This window comes from Corythoichthys intestinalis, chromosome 15 (assembly GCF_030265065.1).
Source record: "Corythoichthys intestinalis isolate RoL2023-P3 chromosome 15, ASM3026506v1, whole genome shotgun sequence".
Taxonomy (NCBI): Eukaryota; Metazoa; Chordata; class Actinopteri; order Syngnathiformes; family Syngnathidae; genus Corythoichthys; species Corythoichthys intestinalis.
The window spans coordinates 12645290-12657847 of NC_080409.1; the positions used below are offsets into that span (position 1 = coordinate 12645290).

The window sequence follows — 12558 nt, forward strand, 5'->3', positions numbered from 1 at the left end:
TCTGGGTGTTCATCAATCGACAGTCAGAGAAGTTGTCTACAATGGAGAAAGTTTGGCACTTCTCTCCCAAGGAGTGGCCGTCCACCAAAGATGACGCCAAGAGTTCAGCGCAGAATACTCAGAGAGGTAAAAGAGAACCCTAGAGTCTCTGCTAAAGACCTACAGAAATCATTGGCACAGCTGTGCACACATCAACTATATGAAAAAAACAATAGCCAAGAATGGTATTCATGGGAGGATTCAACGCAGGAAGCCACTGCTGTCTGAAAAGAACATTGTTGCTCATTTAATGTTCGCAAAAAGGCACTCGGACACTCCACAGAAGTTTTGGCAAAATATTTTGTGGACTGATGAAACCCAAGTTGAATTGTTTGGGAGTAACACACAACGTGATTTGAGGACGAAAAATGGAACAGCGCACTAAGATCAACACCTCATTCCCACCGTGAAGAATGGTGAAAGGAGCATCATGATTTAGGGCTGTTTTGCTACCTCAGCGCCTGGACAACTTGCAATCATTAATGGAAGAATGAATTCAAAAGTTTATTGGATGTTTTGCAGGAAAACCTGAGGACGTCTGTCAGATAGTTGAAGCTAAAAAGAGGATGGATGCTGCAACAAGACAATGATCCAAAACACAGAATTAAATGAACTTCAGAATGGTTTCAGAATAACAAAATACACGTTCTGGAGTGGCCAAGTCAAAGTCTGGAGACTGGAACCCCATTGAGATGCTTTGGCATGACCTAAAGACAGTGATTTATTCCAGACATCCCAGGAATCTGACTGGACTACAGCAGTTTTGTAGAGAAGAGTGGGCCTAAATTAGTCCTGGTCGATGTACCAGACTGATCTGCAGCTACAGGAAGCGTCTGGTTGAAGTTATTGCTGCCAAAGGGGGGTGCCACAAATTATTAAATGTGATCGTTCGCTTATTTTTCTCCCTTCTGTCATTGTTTGCATGCTATCCTTATTAAAATCTGAAAACCTATACATGTTTGGGTGGTTTTAGTTGAGGCAGACAGTTTTTTCATCTGTCTGATTTTGACAAAGATCAGATCAAATTTGATGGTGATTTTATGTAGAAATGTGAGAAACATCCGCAATGGACTTGAGGTGTGAAATTTGAAGCGCGAAGTAGTGAGGGATCATTGTACTTCATCAAATTTCACTGTTAAGTCAATCTTGAAATATTATTGACAGTATGTGAAGCTGATGAACTTCGAGGAGGAGATCCGTGCCCACCGGGACCTGGACGGCTTCCTGGCTCGCGCCAGCATCCTGTTGGACGAGACTGCGGCGTCGCTGGACGACGTTCTGAAGAAAATGCTGAGGCACGTGGGACAGGACGACAACGCCCCGGAGCCGGCTTGCAACTTTGAGGACGTCATGAGTTTGCTCTTCACAGATGCCGGCGCGCAGGAAGTCAACAGTGAGTGCTAACTAACTATCGTCTAACCCTTCACACCTCAATTTGCATCTCAACTCTTTGACCGCAGTTGATGGCAATAGACATGCAATCCGTTTCAATTGGAGGGGGTTGAAGTGATCATTTTTTTTATTTGTTCTTTGCGGTCGATAGTTTTGATTTTTTTTAAAATTTCATTTACTTTTTTTGATAATAGATTGAAAAACAATACATATATACTCTGTATATATCAGAATTGAATGTAAATCATTCCTCCGCGGCATGTTAGCTTACGTAACTGACAAAGTGTTACATCACATCTGCGCCACTGCCGCTAATTAGCTTCTGGCTGCCTCTTGTCGGCCATGATTGTTGTTGCTGCAGCTAAGATGTTTTCTCGGGAGAGAAAAACAAACTCAAAATTCTACCCCCTCCAGCTCCATTCTAATAAGGGTTATTCCAGTACGTTTCCTTCTCCTATTTGCTCAGTGGCTGCCATAGATGGGTTAGAGTAGCCAAACATTTTACTCAAGTAAGAGTAGCGTTACTTCAAAATAATATTACTCAAATAACAGTAAAAGTAGTCGTTCAAAAAATGTACTAAAGCACAATTTAAAAAGTATTTGGTGAAAAGAATACTCAAGTAATTAGTAATATTGTGAGTAACTGTTTAAGTTGTTTGATTTTTTTTTTTTTTTTTAAACAATGCTATTTTTTTTCTCAGCACAACACACTATATGAACTGTTATTATTATACTGTACTATAAAATATTATATAACCATATAAGTAAATACAACAACAACAAAAAACATTGAATTCCAGCAAGAGAAACAAATACAGATATTAAGCATTTGTCCAAAGAGCATGAATAGCCTCTAGTGGAGAAAACATTTCCTTTTATTAAACTAAAAGGATCCTATCTCCGGTTTTCCGTGGTCAATCAATGCCAAATAACTGGGAGAGAGAGATTAAAATCCGCGCTTTCGAGTCATGTTGACGGTAGGGGTTGATTACGATTCAGGGTGCAACGATTCCATGATTGAACGATGATCGCAATTATCACAATTATGTTTTCATCATGCATTATTAGTTAATAAAATAGCCAAACAAATTATGTCCATTATTTATTTAAAATGTCCTCATGATTCAACAGAAACGGTCGAAACATGCTCACACTACAAAAAAGCACCGCCCTCTGGCGGTCAGGAGGAACGAAATAGAAAGCTGCCTTTAAGCTACGTTTTTTTTTTTTTTTTTTTTAACAAGGAAGTGCAAAAGCATTACCCATTTCAAAGGCAGTACTTATTTCTCAACATGCCTATACAACACAGCTGACCTGAAACTTCTCTTTTTCACAAGAAGGTGAAAAAACATTAGCTGATTCAAAGGCAGTACTTATTTCTCTCAACAATACAATAAAATTTACACCGGTGGAATGAATTCCACATTTTCTGGAAACAAAGTGTCTTTAGTAATAACTCATATATACCTTTTCACAGATTTTTGTACTATTCAGCATGTTTGTAGTGTTACCGCTGTACTTAATCCTTGTTTTATACGTTCTGCATCTGGAGTAACTTTTGTACACCACCAAACAACGCACAAATCTACACATTAGCGAATTCACTAATAAGCGTAGCGATCGGCGCTAACTAGTAACATCTCAAAAACAACAATGAAGGCTAAACAGTACAAGAGGGTTGGTGTACTCATCTCTTATAGACGCACATGGGACGTAGTTACACACTAGGGACATTTTCCAATCAACACAACTTGAACATACTTCTGGACAACTGAAAGGCAAAGAGCAACGAACTCTCTCACTTCCCGTCTTGCTCTAAAACAATTACTTGCGCGACCAGGTTCTTGCCTGTCTCATACACAAATGTATTTTTCAGACTTTTGAACAGAAGTAAATTTCTCTCTCAGTAACTTCCGCTGCAGCCATCTTAACCTTGTGCATCACTTTGGATGTCTGGGCGGCAGGCGTGTCTTGAATTTCGTTCTGTTAGCAGCGGCCTGTCATTAAGCTATTGGGGAAAATAATCGATTTTGAACATTTATGAATCGTAATTTAATCGTCACGTGTCAAATCTCGATGAATCTAATAATCGATTTTTGGGCACACCCTTAGTTGACGGCAGCGCTCTGTCAAATATTTTTTTCTCTGTGCTTTAAAGACTCAACGCGATTGAACAGGTGATCATGGAATGGCAAGTTTGAGTCTTATTAGTAAAATGGAGTCATGTGATTATTATTGCGACGTGTCATTGGAGAATAAAGAATAAAGATGCTACTCAATTCTACTCAAGTAAAATGTAAAAAGTACGGCTTAGTAAAACTACTCTTATGAGTACATTTTTCTCCAAAAGTTACTCAAGTAAATGTAACAGATTAAATGTAACACGTTACTACCCAACTCTGGTGGCCCCTAGGGGCAATGGATTGTACGTCTACCAGTGATAAACTCATTTTTTTGACAGCAGAAGCATGAAGACGTTCTTTGCCCCTACCAAAATGGCCGCTGTGAGGGGTGATGTGATTAGTCAGAACCAACGTATTTCTGTAAAAGGTTATTTAAACAATGTCAATGTATCTTGCTATTAACTCAGTGGCTGCCACTGACGGCGCTAGACCTCCAATCCATTTGAAGTGGGTGGGATGGCAGCGGTGATATCCCTCCCACTTCAAATGTCTAGCGCCGTCTACTCCGATTTAAATTAAAGGATGATTGGAAGCCACATGATTAAATGTCTAGCATCATCAAAGGCACTGAAGGAGTTGAATGTAAATTCAGGCATCAAGGGGTTAAAGCTAATTTTAGGTTTTCTTTCCTTTACCTGCCATGTACTAACTCCTAAAGACTATAATGATCATTCTTGACCTTTGACCTTGTCCTGCATCTTCTCTTCTTGTTGTGCACGCAGATATGTCTCAAAGTTTTGTTTTCTTTGATGACGGTAAGCTATCACATGAGCAAGATATCTCGAGCATCATCTTTCCATCTCCTTCCATGATTTTCATTCGAGAATGTTTCATAATTCCGAGTTAGCATGGGTTTTAACGATGGTTAGATCAGTCCTTCCTGGGTCATGGAAAACCTAATGTACATTTTTATGAGGAGCTTTCATAAGTCTGTGTGGGCATGGCAATTTAGCATGTCAATCAAGTCGTAGGTTAGGCAGATAAGTTTTACCTGGGTCATGTAGAGCCTGATTTATACGAGTTTCATAATTCTGAGTTAGCGCGAAAGGTTAGCTAACATATCAGGTGTTGTGAATGTTGTAGGTTAGTAAGGTAAGTTTTTTTCTGGGTTGCTGAGGACCTCATGAACAAGATTTTCTTCAGAGGATGTTTCCTAATTCACAGTTAGAATGATATGACATGTTAGCATCTTTTTATGATGACACTGTTGGCCAAAAGTTAGCCTGCAATTCTATCAGATAATGCCCGATTTCTCCCAGAAAATGATTGCAATTGCAAATGCTTTGATAGTAATGTCGTCATTTATTTTGCTTGCAATGAAAAAAAACACAAAAGAGAATGAAAAAAAATGATAATAATTATACACTGAACTCCAAAAATGTGCCGGACAAAAGTATTGGTACCCTCATTCTAATACTTGGTAGCACAACCTTTACACAAAATAACTGCGAACAACCGATTCTGGTATCCATCAACGAGGTTCTTACAATGCTTTGCTGGAATTTTAGACCATTCTTCGTTGGCCAACTGCTCCAGGTCTCTGAGATTTGAAGGGTACCTTCTCCAAACTGCCATTTTCAGATCTTTCCACAGGTGTTCTATGGGATTCAGGTCTGGACTTTAGAAGTCCACTTTAGAAGGCCACTTTAGAACTCCCCAGTGCTTTTCCTCAAACCATTTTCTAATGCTTTTTGAAGTGTGTTTTGGGTCATTGTCCTGCGGGAAGACCCATGAGCTCCGAGGGAGACCCGGCTTTCTCACACTAGGCCCTACATTATGCTGCAAAATTTGTTGGTAGTCTTCACACTTCATAATGCCATGCACATGTTCAAGCAGTCCAGTGTCAGAGGCAGCTAAGCAAACCCAAAACATCAGGGAACCCCCGCCATGTTTGACTGTGGGGACTTTGTTCTTTTCTTTGAAGGCCTCTTTTTTTTTTTTTCCTGTAAACTCTATGTTGATGCCTTTTCCCAAAAAGCTCTACGTGTGTCTCATCTGACCAGAGAATATTCTTCCAAAACGTTTTTGGCTTTCTCAGGTAAGTTTTGGCAAACTCCAGCCTGGCTTTTTTATGTCTCTGGGTCAGAAGTGGGATCTTCCTGGGTATCCTACCATAGAGTCCCTTTTCATTCAGACGCTGACGGATAGTATGGGTTGACACTTATGTATTGCAGGACAGCTTGAACTTATTAGGATGTTAGTCGAGGTTCTTTATCCACCATCCGCAGTCTTTCGTTGAAATCTCTTATCAATTTTTCCCTTCCGTCCACATCTAGGGAGGTTAGCCACAGTGCCATGGGCTTTAGACTTATTGATTACACTGCGCATGGTAGACACAGGAACGTTCAGGTCTTGGAGATGGACTTGTAGCCTTGAAATTGCCCATGTTTCCTCACAATTTTGTTTCTAAAGTCCTCAGACAGTTCTTTGGTCTGCTTTTCTCCAAGCTCAATGTGGTACATACAAGGACAAAGGACAGAGATTGAGTCCACTTTGATCCATTTTAACTGGCTGCAAGTGTGATCTAGTTATTGCCACCACCTGTTATGTACCACAGATAAGTAACAGGTGCTGTTAATTACACAAATTAGAGAAGCATCACATGATTTTTCAAAGGGTGCCAATACTTTTGTCCGGCCCATTTTTGGAGTTTTGTGTAAAATGATAATGATTTAATTTTTTCCCATTCTTTTTTGTGTTTTTTCATTGCAGGCAAAATAAATGAAGATATTATTACCAAAGCATTTTTAATTTCAATCATTTTCTGCGAAGAAATTGAGCATTATCTGACAGAATTGCAGGGGTGCCAATACTTAGGGCCAGCAGTGTACGTCATGAAAGTCACTTCTGGTTTGTGAAGATAGCGTAAAGTGTGAACGTAGCTGCTTTTCGTAGATCGTGTTAGAACTTCTAGTTGGTGCGACATGTTACTGATAGGTTAGTAAGCCTAATGCAGCCTAAATGAGAGGATGTTTTGTAATTCCAAGTTAGCAAAACATGTTAGCATCACAGATGTTGTGAATGTTGTAGGTTAGTTAGTTTTTCCGGGGACATGGAGAACCTAATGTACGGGATTTTCGTGAGAGATTTCATAATTTAGGGTTAACATGACATGTTAGCATGTCATGCAAGTCCTACGTTAGTTATGCATGTTTCCCTGGGTCAGGGAGAACCTAGGGTCAGGTAAGTTTTTCCTGGGTTGCAAAGAACATAATGTACATGAGGATGTTTCATATTTCCTTTAGCAGGGCATGTTAGCATCTCAGATGTCGTGAATGTTGTAGGCTAGTTAGTTTTTCCGGGGACATGGAGAACCTAATGTACGGGATTTTCGTGAGAGATTTCATAATTTAGGGTTAACATGACATGTTAGCATGTCATGCAAGTCGTACGTTAGTTATGCATGTTTCCCCGGGTCAGGGAGAGCCTAGGGTCAGGTAAGTTTTTCCTGGGTTGCGGAGAACGTAATGTACATGAGGATGTTTCATATTTCCTTTAGCAGGGCATGTTAGCATCTCAGATGTCGTGAATGCCAAATATTTGTTTTGAAATCGCTTCATGGTTTGTGGAGATAACCTAAGGTGTTGACTTGTTTGGTTTTTTCTTAGATTTTTTTTTTCCCCAAGTTGGTGTGACATGTTTGTGGTATTTGTCATGCATGCCGAACTTGTCAGTGCTTCCTGTTTCATGGACAACTTGATTTTGGTAGTTGGATGTTTTATAATTGCGAGTTAGCGCGACATGTTAGCGCGACAAGTTACATTCTACTGATTTTTGTCACCGTGTGCGGCTAATTTAGCGTGACGTTACATAACAGCCATTTAGCCTGGCGCACGAGCACCACTTGACCTCGAACGGTGTCCTCGCGGATTTGCCCCGTGCGTCTCCTCTCGTGTGACATCATCTGCCCACGGCGCGCCAATTGGCCCGCGACGTATGGGTCCCTCCATATAGGATAAGTGTTTCATCTGCCGCCTCGTCTCATGGAATGGCCTCCTTCACCGGCGGCTGTGAGGGAAACCAATCATTCCTACGTGCGTGTGCGCGCGTGTGTGTATGTGTGTGACGGACAGTTAATCTCTAAGGCTGCGTAAGATTGTGGGGTTTTATTGAGGTCACCTCGGAAGATGCTCCTCAACCTGCTGCAGCCAAGACATCTCATATTCCAGCACAAATTTGGATTATTATGAAGCAGATTTGTAATATTGGCGGTTTTTGGGAGCTTCTCGTGAAACGTGCGCAAGGGTTTGAAGATAAAGTTAACTCTTTCAGTGTAATTGGTGAAGATGGACGTCTGTCCTGTCTAGAACGAACGTTCATGGATGATTAGCATTTAGCAAAAACGGCGAAAATCTTCGTTCATTCGTCCCTCCCAGTCAAATATGGGTTGGACATCAATGTCACTGAAAGATGTGCATTGATAGCCAGTCCTCCCAGTTTAATTGAATTGGACGTCTATCCTTGTCAATGGCAGGTTATTCACCTCGCCGTTTCATATTCCGAATAATCCCTTCATTCATTCTTGAGTTATCTTGAACAGAAACATGTTCCCAAACTATTCTAATATTAATTGTAGGACAAAGAGTTTCAAATTAGGTTTGCGGTTTTAAAACGAACTCAGGGTTTTGCAGTCGATAGATGGATTTATTAAGCATGATCCAATCAAAATCCATCAAAACCTTGATAATTATCATCAGGGTTCTTTCTGGCTTCTCATTTCTTTCCTCTGGTGCTTTTTTTTTTTTTTTGATCAGCGCATGCCTCATTCCGCCTTCCCGCGCGCAGTCGCCATGGTGACGGCCGTCATTCTCACGGAATCTCGTTCATCGGTGATTATGGCTCACCTGACGGTGGGGTCGAATGAATGACGTCTAGCGCTGTCAATGGCGGACAAGGAATTAGGATTTCTAAGTGGGGTTTTAAGACTGGGTTAGGGTTTCATATTGAATGTGTGCCGAAGTGTATCACCAAGTCCACCTTTCACATGTGTGTTTCCATCGTCAATGGAGTCATCGGCAACTATTTAATTTTGCAACTACAGTATTGACAATTAAATGATCTCAAAATGCACCCCCTGCCCCCCCCCCCAAATTTGTTTTTTTTTAAATTAAGAATTGGTCTAGAAAATGAATTAAAATTCATACTGAGCCAGGATTATTTATTTTATTATATATATGTGTATATATGTATATATGTGTATATATATATATATATATATATATATATATATTTATATACAGTACTGTGTATATATTTTTTTGATTATTAGATTTATTAGGATCATGGAAGCTTCCACTTGGGGAAAATATATACATACAGTATATCCTGTATATACATAATATAATAAAAATATACAGTACTGTGCAAAAGTTTTAGGCAGGATATATATATATATTTTTTCTGAACGAAATCGTGGAAAATAAAAAGAAATGGGAAAGAAATATATACAATAAAATAAAAATTGAAAATGGATATTGAGCCGAATGAAATTGTAAACGATAAACATAAAACATTATGTAAAATAAATTGAAAGAAAATTAATATATTAAGGCCAGAATGTTTTTTTTTATCTTAAATTAAAAAAAAAAAAATATATATATATATATGTATATATATATATATATATATATTGTATTATCTATGTAATGTATGTATATAATATTATGTATATATGTATATATATATTACTAAATATTTTTATTTTAATGTATAATATTAATATTGGAAAAAATGATAAATGAAAATAAAAATGGAAAGTGATTAATGAGGCCAGAATTATTATTTTTCTAAATCATAAAAAAAAAAAACTGAATAAAGAAAATAGAAAATGAAAAAAATAGGTGTAAAATGAATTGAAAATAAAAATTGATAATATTAAGGCCAGAATTAGAAAACCATTATGTAAAATAAAAATTAAAAGAATATTAATATTAAAGCCAGAATTAGTTTTTTTAATCATAAATTTAAAAACAAATCATTCTTCTAATCAAAAAATTGTAAAGAATTTATGTATTATGTTTATTTTATATTACTATATATTTTTATGATTATATATATTGGGAAAAACGTAAAATGAATCATGAATAAAATGAATGAATGAAAATAAAAGTTGAAAGTGAATCTTGAGGCCAGGATTATTATTTTTCTAAATCATAAAAAAAAATGAATAAAGAAAAAGAAAATAGAAAATGAAAAAATAAGTGTAAAATGAATTGAAAATAAAAATTGAAAGTGAATATTAAGCCCAGAGAAAAATGTTAAATAATTTAGAAAACCCATTATGTAAAATGAATTGAAAAAAAATGAAAGAATATTGATAGTATTGCCAGAATTAGTTTTTTTTGTTTAAATCATAAATTTAAAAAAAATATATTTTAATAATTATAATATACAAATGTATTTAAAAAAAAACTGCATTATGTTTATTATATATTACTATTTATTGTTATAATATATAATAATATTGGGGGGGTAAATGAATTGAAAGTGAATCTTGAGGCCAGAATTATTATTTTTCTAAATCATGAAAAATAAAACTGAAAAAAGAAAGAAAAAGAAAATACAAAATGAAAAAATGGCTGTAAAATGAATTGAAAATAAAAATTGAAAGTGAATATTCAGGACAGAAAAAATGTTAAATAATTTAGAAAACCCATTATGTAAAATGAATTGAAAAAAAATGAAAGAAAAATGAATTGAAAAAAAATGAAAGAATATTGATATTATTGCCAGAATTAGTTTTTTTGTTTAAATCATAAATTTAAAAAATATATATTTTAATAATTATAATATACAAATGTATTTAAAAAAAACTGCATTATGTTTATTATATATTACTATTTATTGTTATAATATATAATAATATTGGGGGGGTAAATGAATTGAAAGTGAATCTTGAGGCCAGAATTATTATTTTTCTAAATCATGAAAAATAAAACTGAAAAAAGAAAAAGAAAATACAAAATGAAAAAATGGTTGTAAAATGAATTGAAAATAAAAATTGAAAGTGAATATTCAGGACAGAAAAATACAAAATAAAAAATTTTGAAAAAAAAAAGTAAACTTTTAAAATCATAAAAAATGTCAAGACAATGGAAAATTTAAAATTAATTAGAAATAATTATAAAATCACGACTAATCCTAAATCCCTTTTTTGGTAGCATGTTATGTTCTATTTTGTGATTTGTTGTCATTGTCCAACAGTTCACCTTCTGTCAGAGACCATCCAAGGCGTGACGGCCACCGACACGGGGGTCCACTACCAGCAGTCATGGCTCTGCATACTGTGAGTTGAGTGCATGTCGCCTCCTCCTCTAGTACCACTTGGCATCGTGTGTGCTCGCGTAGGTGCAACCTGAAGAACCTGCAGCGTCGCCATGTGTGCATCTCGCGACTGGAGAGGCCTCAGAACTGGGGGGAGAACTGCTGCGAGGTCCGCTACGTCATCCTGGTCCTTGCCCCGCTCAAGATGGTAACAAATTTTGGCGTGCAATCATGTGGCTCTTAAATTCAAACTCTTCAAGCGAGTTTGTTATCAGTGGACGTCCAATCCATTTGAAGTGCGAGGCTGGCAGCCAGTGTTGTTTTTGGAAGCCCTTTTAAATTTAATACATTTTAATACGTTTAATACATTCTCTATGGAACTAGCGCAACGAGGCGAACCACAGGTCGGTCATGCCCGGAACACCTCTCCAGGGAGGCGTCCAGGGGGCATCCGAACCAGATGCCCGAGCCACCTCAGCTGGCTCCTTTCAACGCGGAGGAGTAGCGGCTCGACGCCGAGTCCCTCCCGGATGACCGAGCTTCTCACCTTATCTCTAAGAGTAGAGCCTGGACACCCTGCAAAGGAAACTCATTTCGGCCGTTTGTATCCGGGATCTTGTTCTTTCGGTCACGACCCACAGCTCGTGACCATTGGTGAGGGTAGGAACGTAGATCGACTGGTAAATCGAGAGCTTTGCCGTTCGGCTTAGCTCCTTCTTCACCACTACGGACCGCTGCAGAGTTAGCATTACTGCAGACGCTGCACCGATTCGTCTCTCCTAACCCTAACCCTACTCGCGAACAAAAGCCCAAGAGACTTCAACTCCTCCACTTGGGGCAGGATCTCATCCCTGACCCGGATAGGGCATTCTACCCTTTTCCGACTGAGGACCATGGTCTCGGATTTGGAGGTGCTGATCTTCATCCCAACCGCTTCACACTCTGCTGCGAACCGCTCCAGTGAGAGTTGGAGGTCATGGCTTGATGAAGCCAACAGCACTGCATCATTTGCAATAACCAGATATTTAATGCTGAGGTCACCAAAACCGGACCCCCTCAACGCTTCGGCTGCGCCTATAAATTCTGTCCAAACAAATTATGAACAGAATTGGTGACAAAGGGCAGCCTTGGCAGAGTCCAACCCTCACTGGGAACGAATTCGATTTACTGCCGGCAATGCGGACCAAACTCTGACGCCGGTCATACAGGAACCGAACAGCCCTTACCAAGGGGCTGAGTACCCTGTACTCCTGGAGCACCCCCCACTGGATTCCCTGAGGCACACGGTCGAACGCCTTCTCCAGATCCACAAACACATGTAGACTGGTTGGGCAAACTCCCATGTACCCTCGAGGACCCTACCGAGCGTGTAGAACTGGTCCACTGTTCTATGGCCGCGGCGAAAACCACACTGCTCCTCCTGCATCCGAGATACGACTTCCCGATGGACCCTCCTCTCCAACACCCCTGAATAGACTTTACCGGCGAGGCTAAGGAGTGTGATCCCTCTATAATTGGAGTTCACTCTCCGGTCCCCCTTCTTAAAACGGGGGACCACCACCCCGGTCTGCCAATCCAGAGGCACTGTCCCCAATGTCCACACAATGTTGTAGAGGCGTGTCAGCCACGACAGCCCCAGAACATCCAGAGCCTTTAGGAACTCCAGACGGATCTCATTGAC

The 12558-nt window shown here is 38.8% G+C and overlaps 1 protein-coding gene across 6 annotated transcripts in view; it reads left to right on the forward strand.

The window, feature by feature from the left end:
* slc4a11 (solute carrier family 4 member 11) overlaps nt 1-12558 on the forward strand; it is a 150832-nt gene that overhangs the window by 83531 nt on the left and 54743 nt on the right. For 4 of the 6 annotated variants that reach the window (XM_057860404.1, XM_057860406.1, XM_057860402.1 and 1 more), the window contains exons 5-8: nt 1204-1432; nt 4337-4369; nt 10818-10899; nt 10962-11085. In XM_057860404.1, the coding sequence (XP_057716387.1) occupies nt 1204-1432; nt 4337-4369; nt 10818-10899; nt 10962-11085 (468 nt within the window). The remainder of the gene's footprint in view (nt 1-1203; nt 1433-4336; nt 4370-10817; nt 10900-10961; nt 11086-12558) is intronic. The other 2 variants (XM_057860407.1, XM_057860403.1) reach the window with 1 other exon arrangement.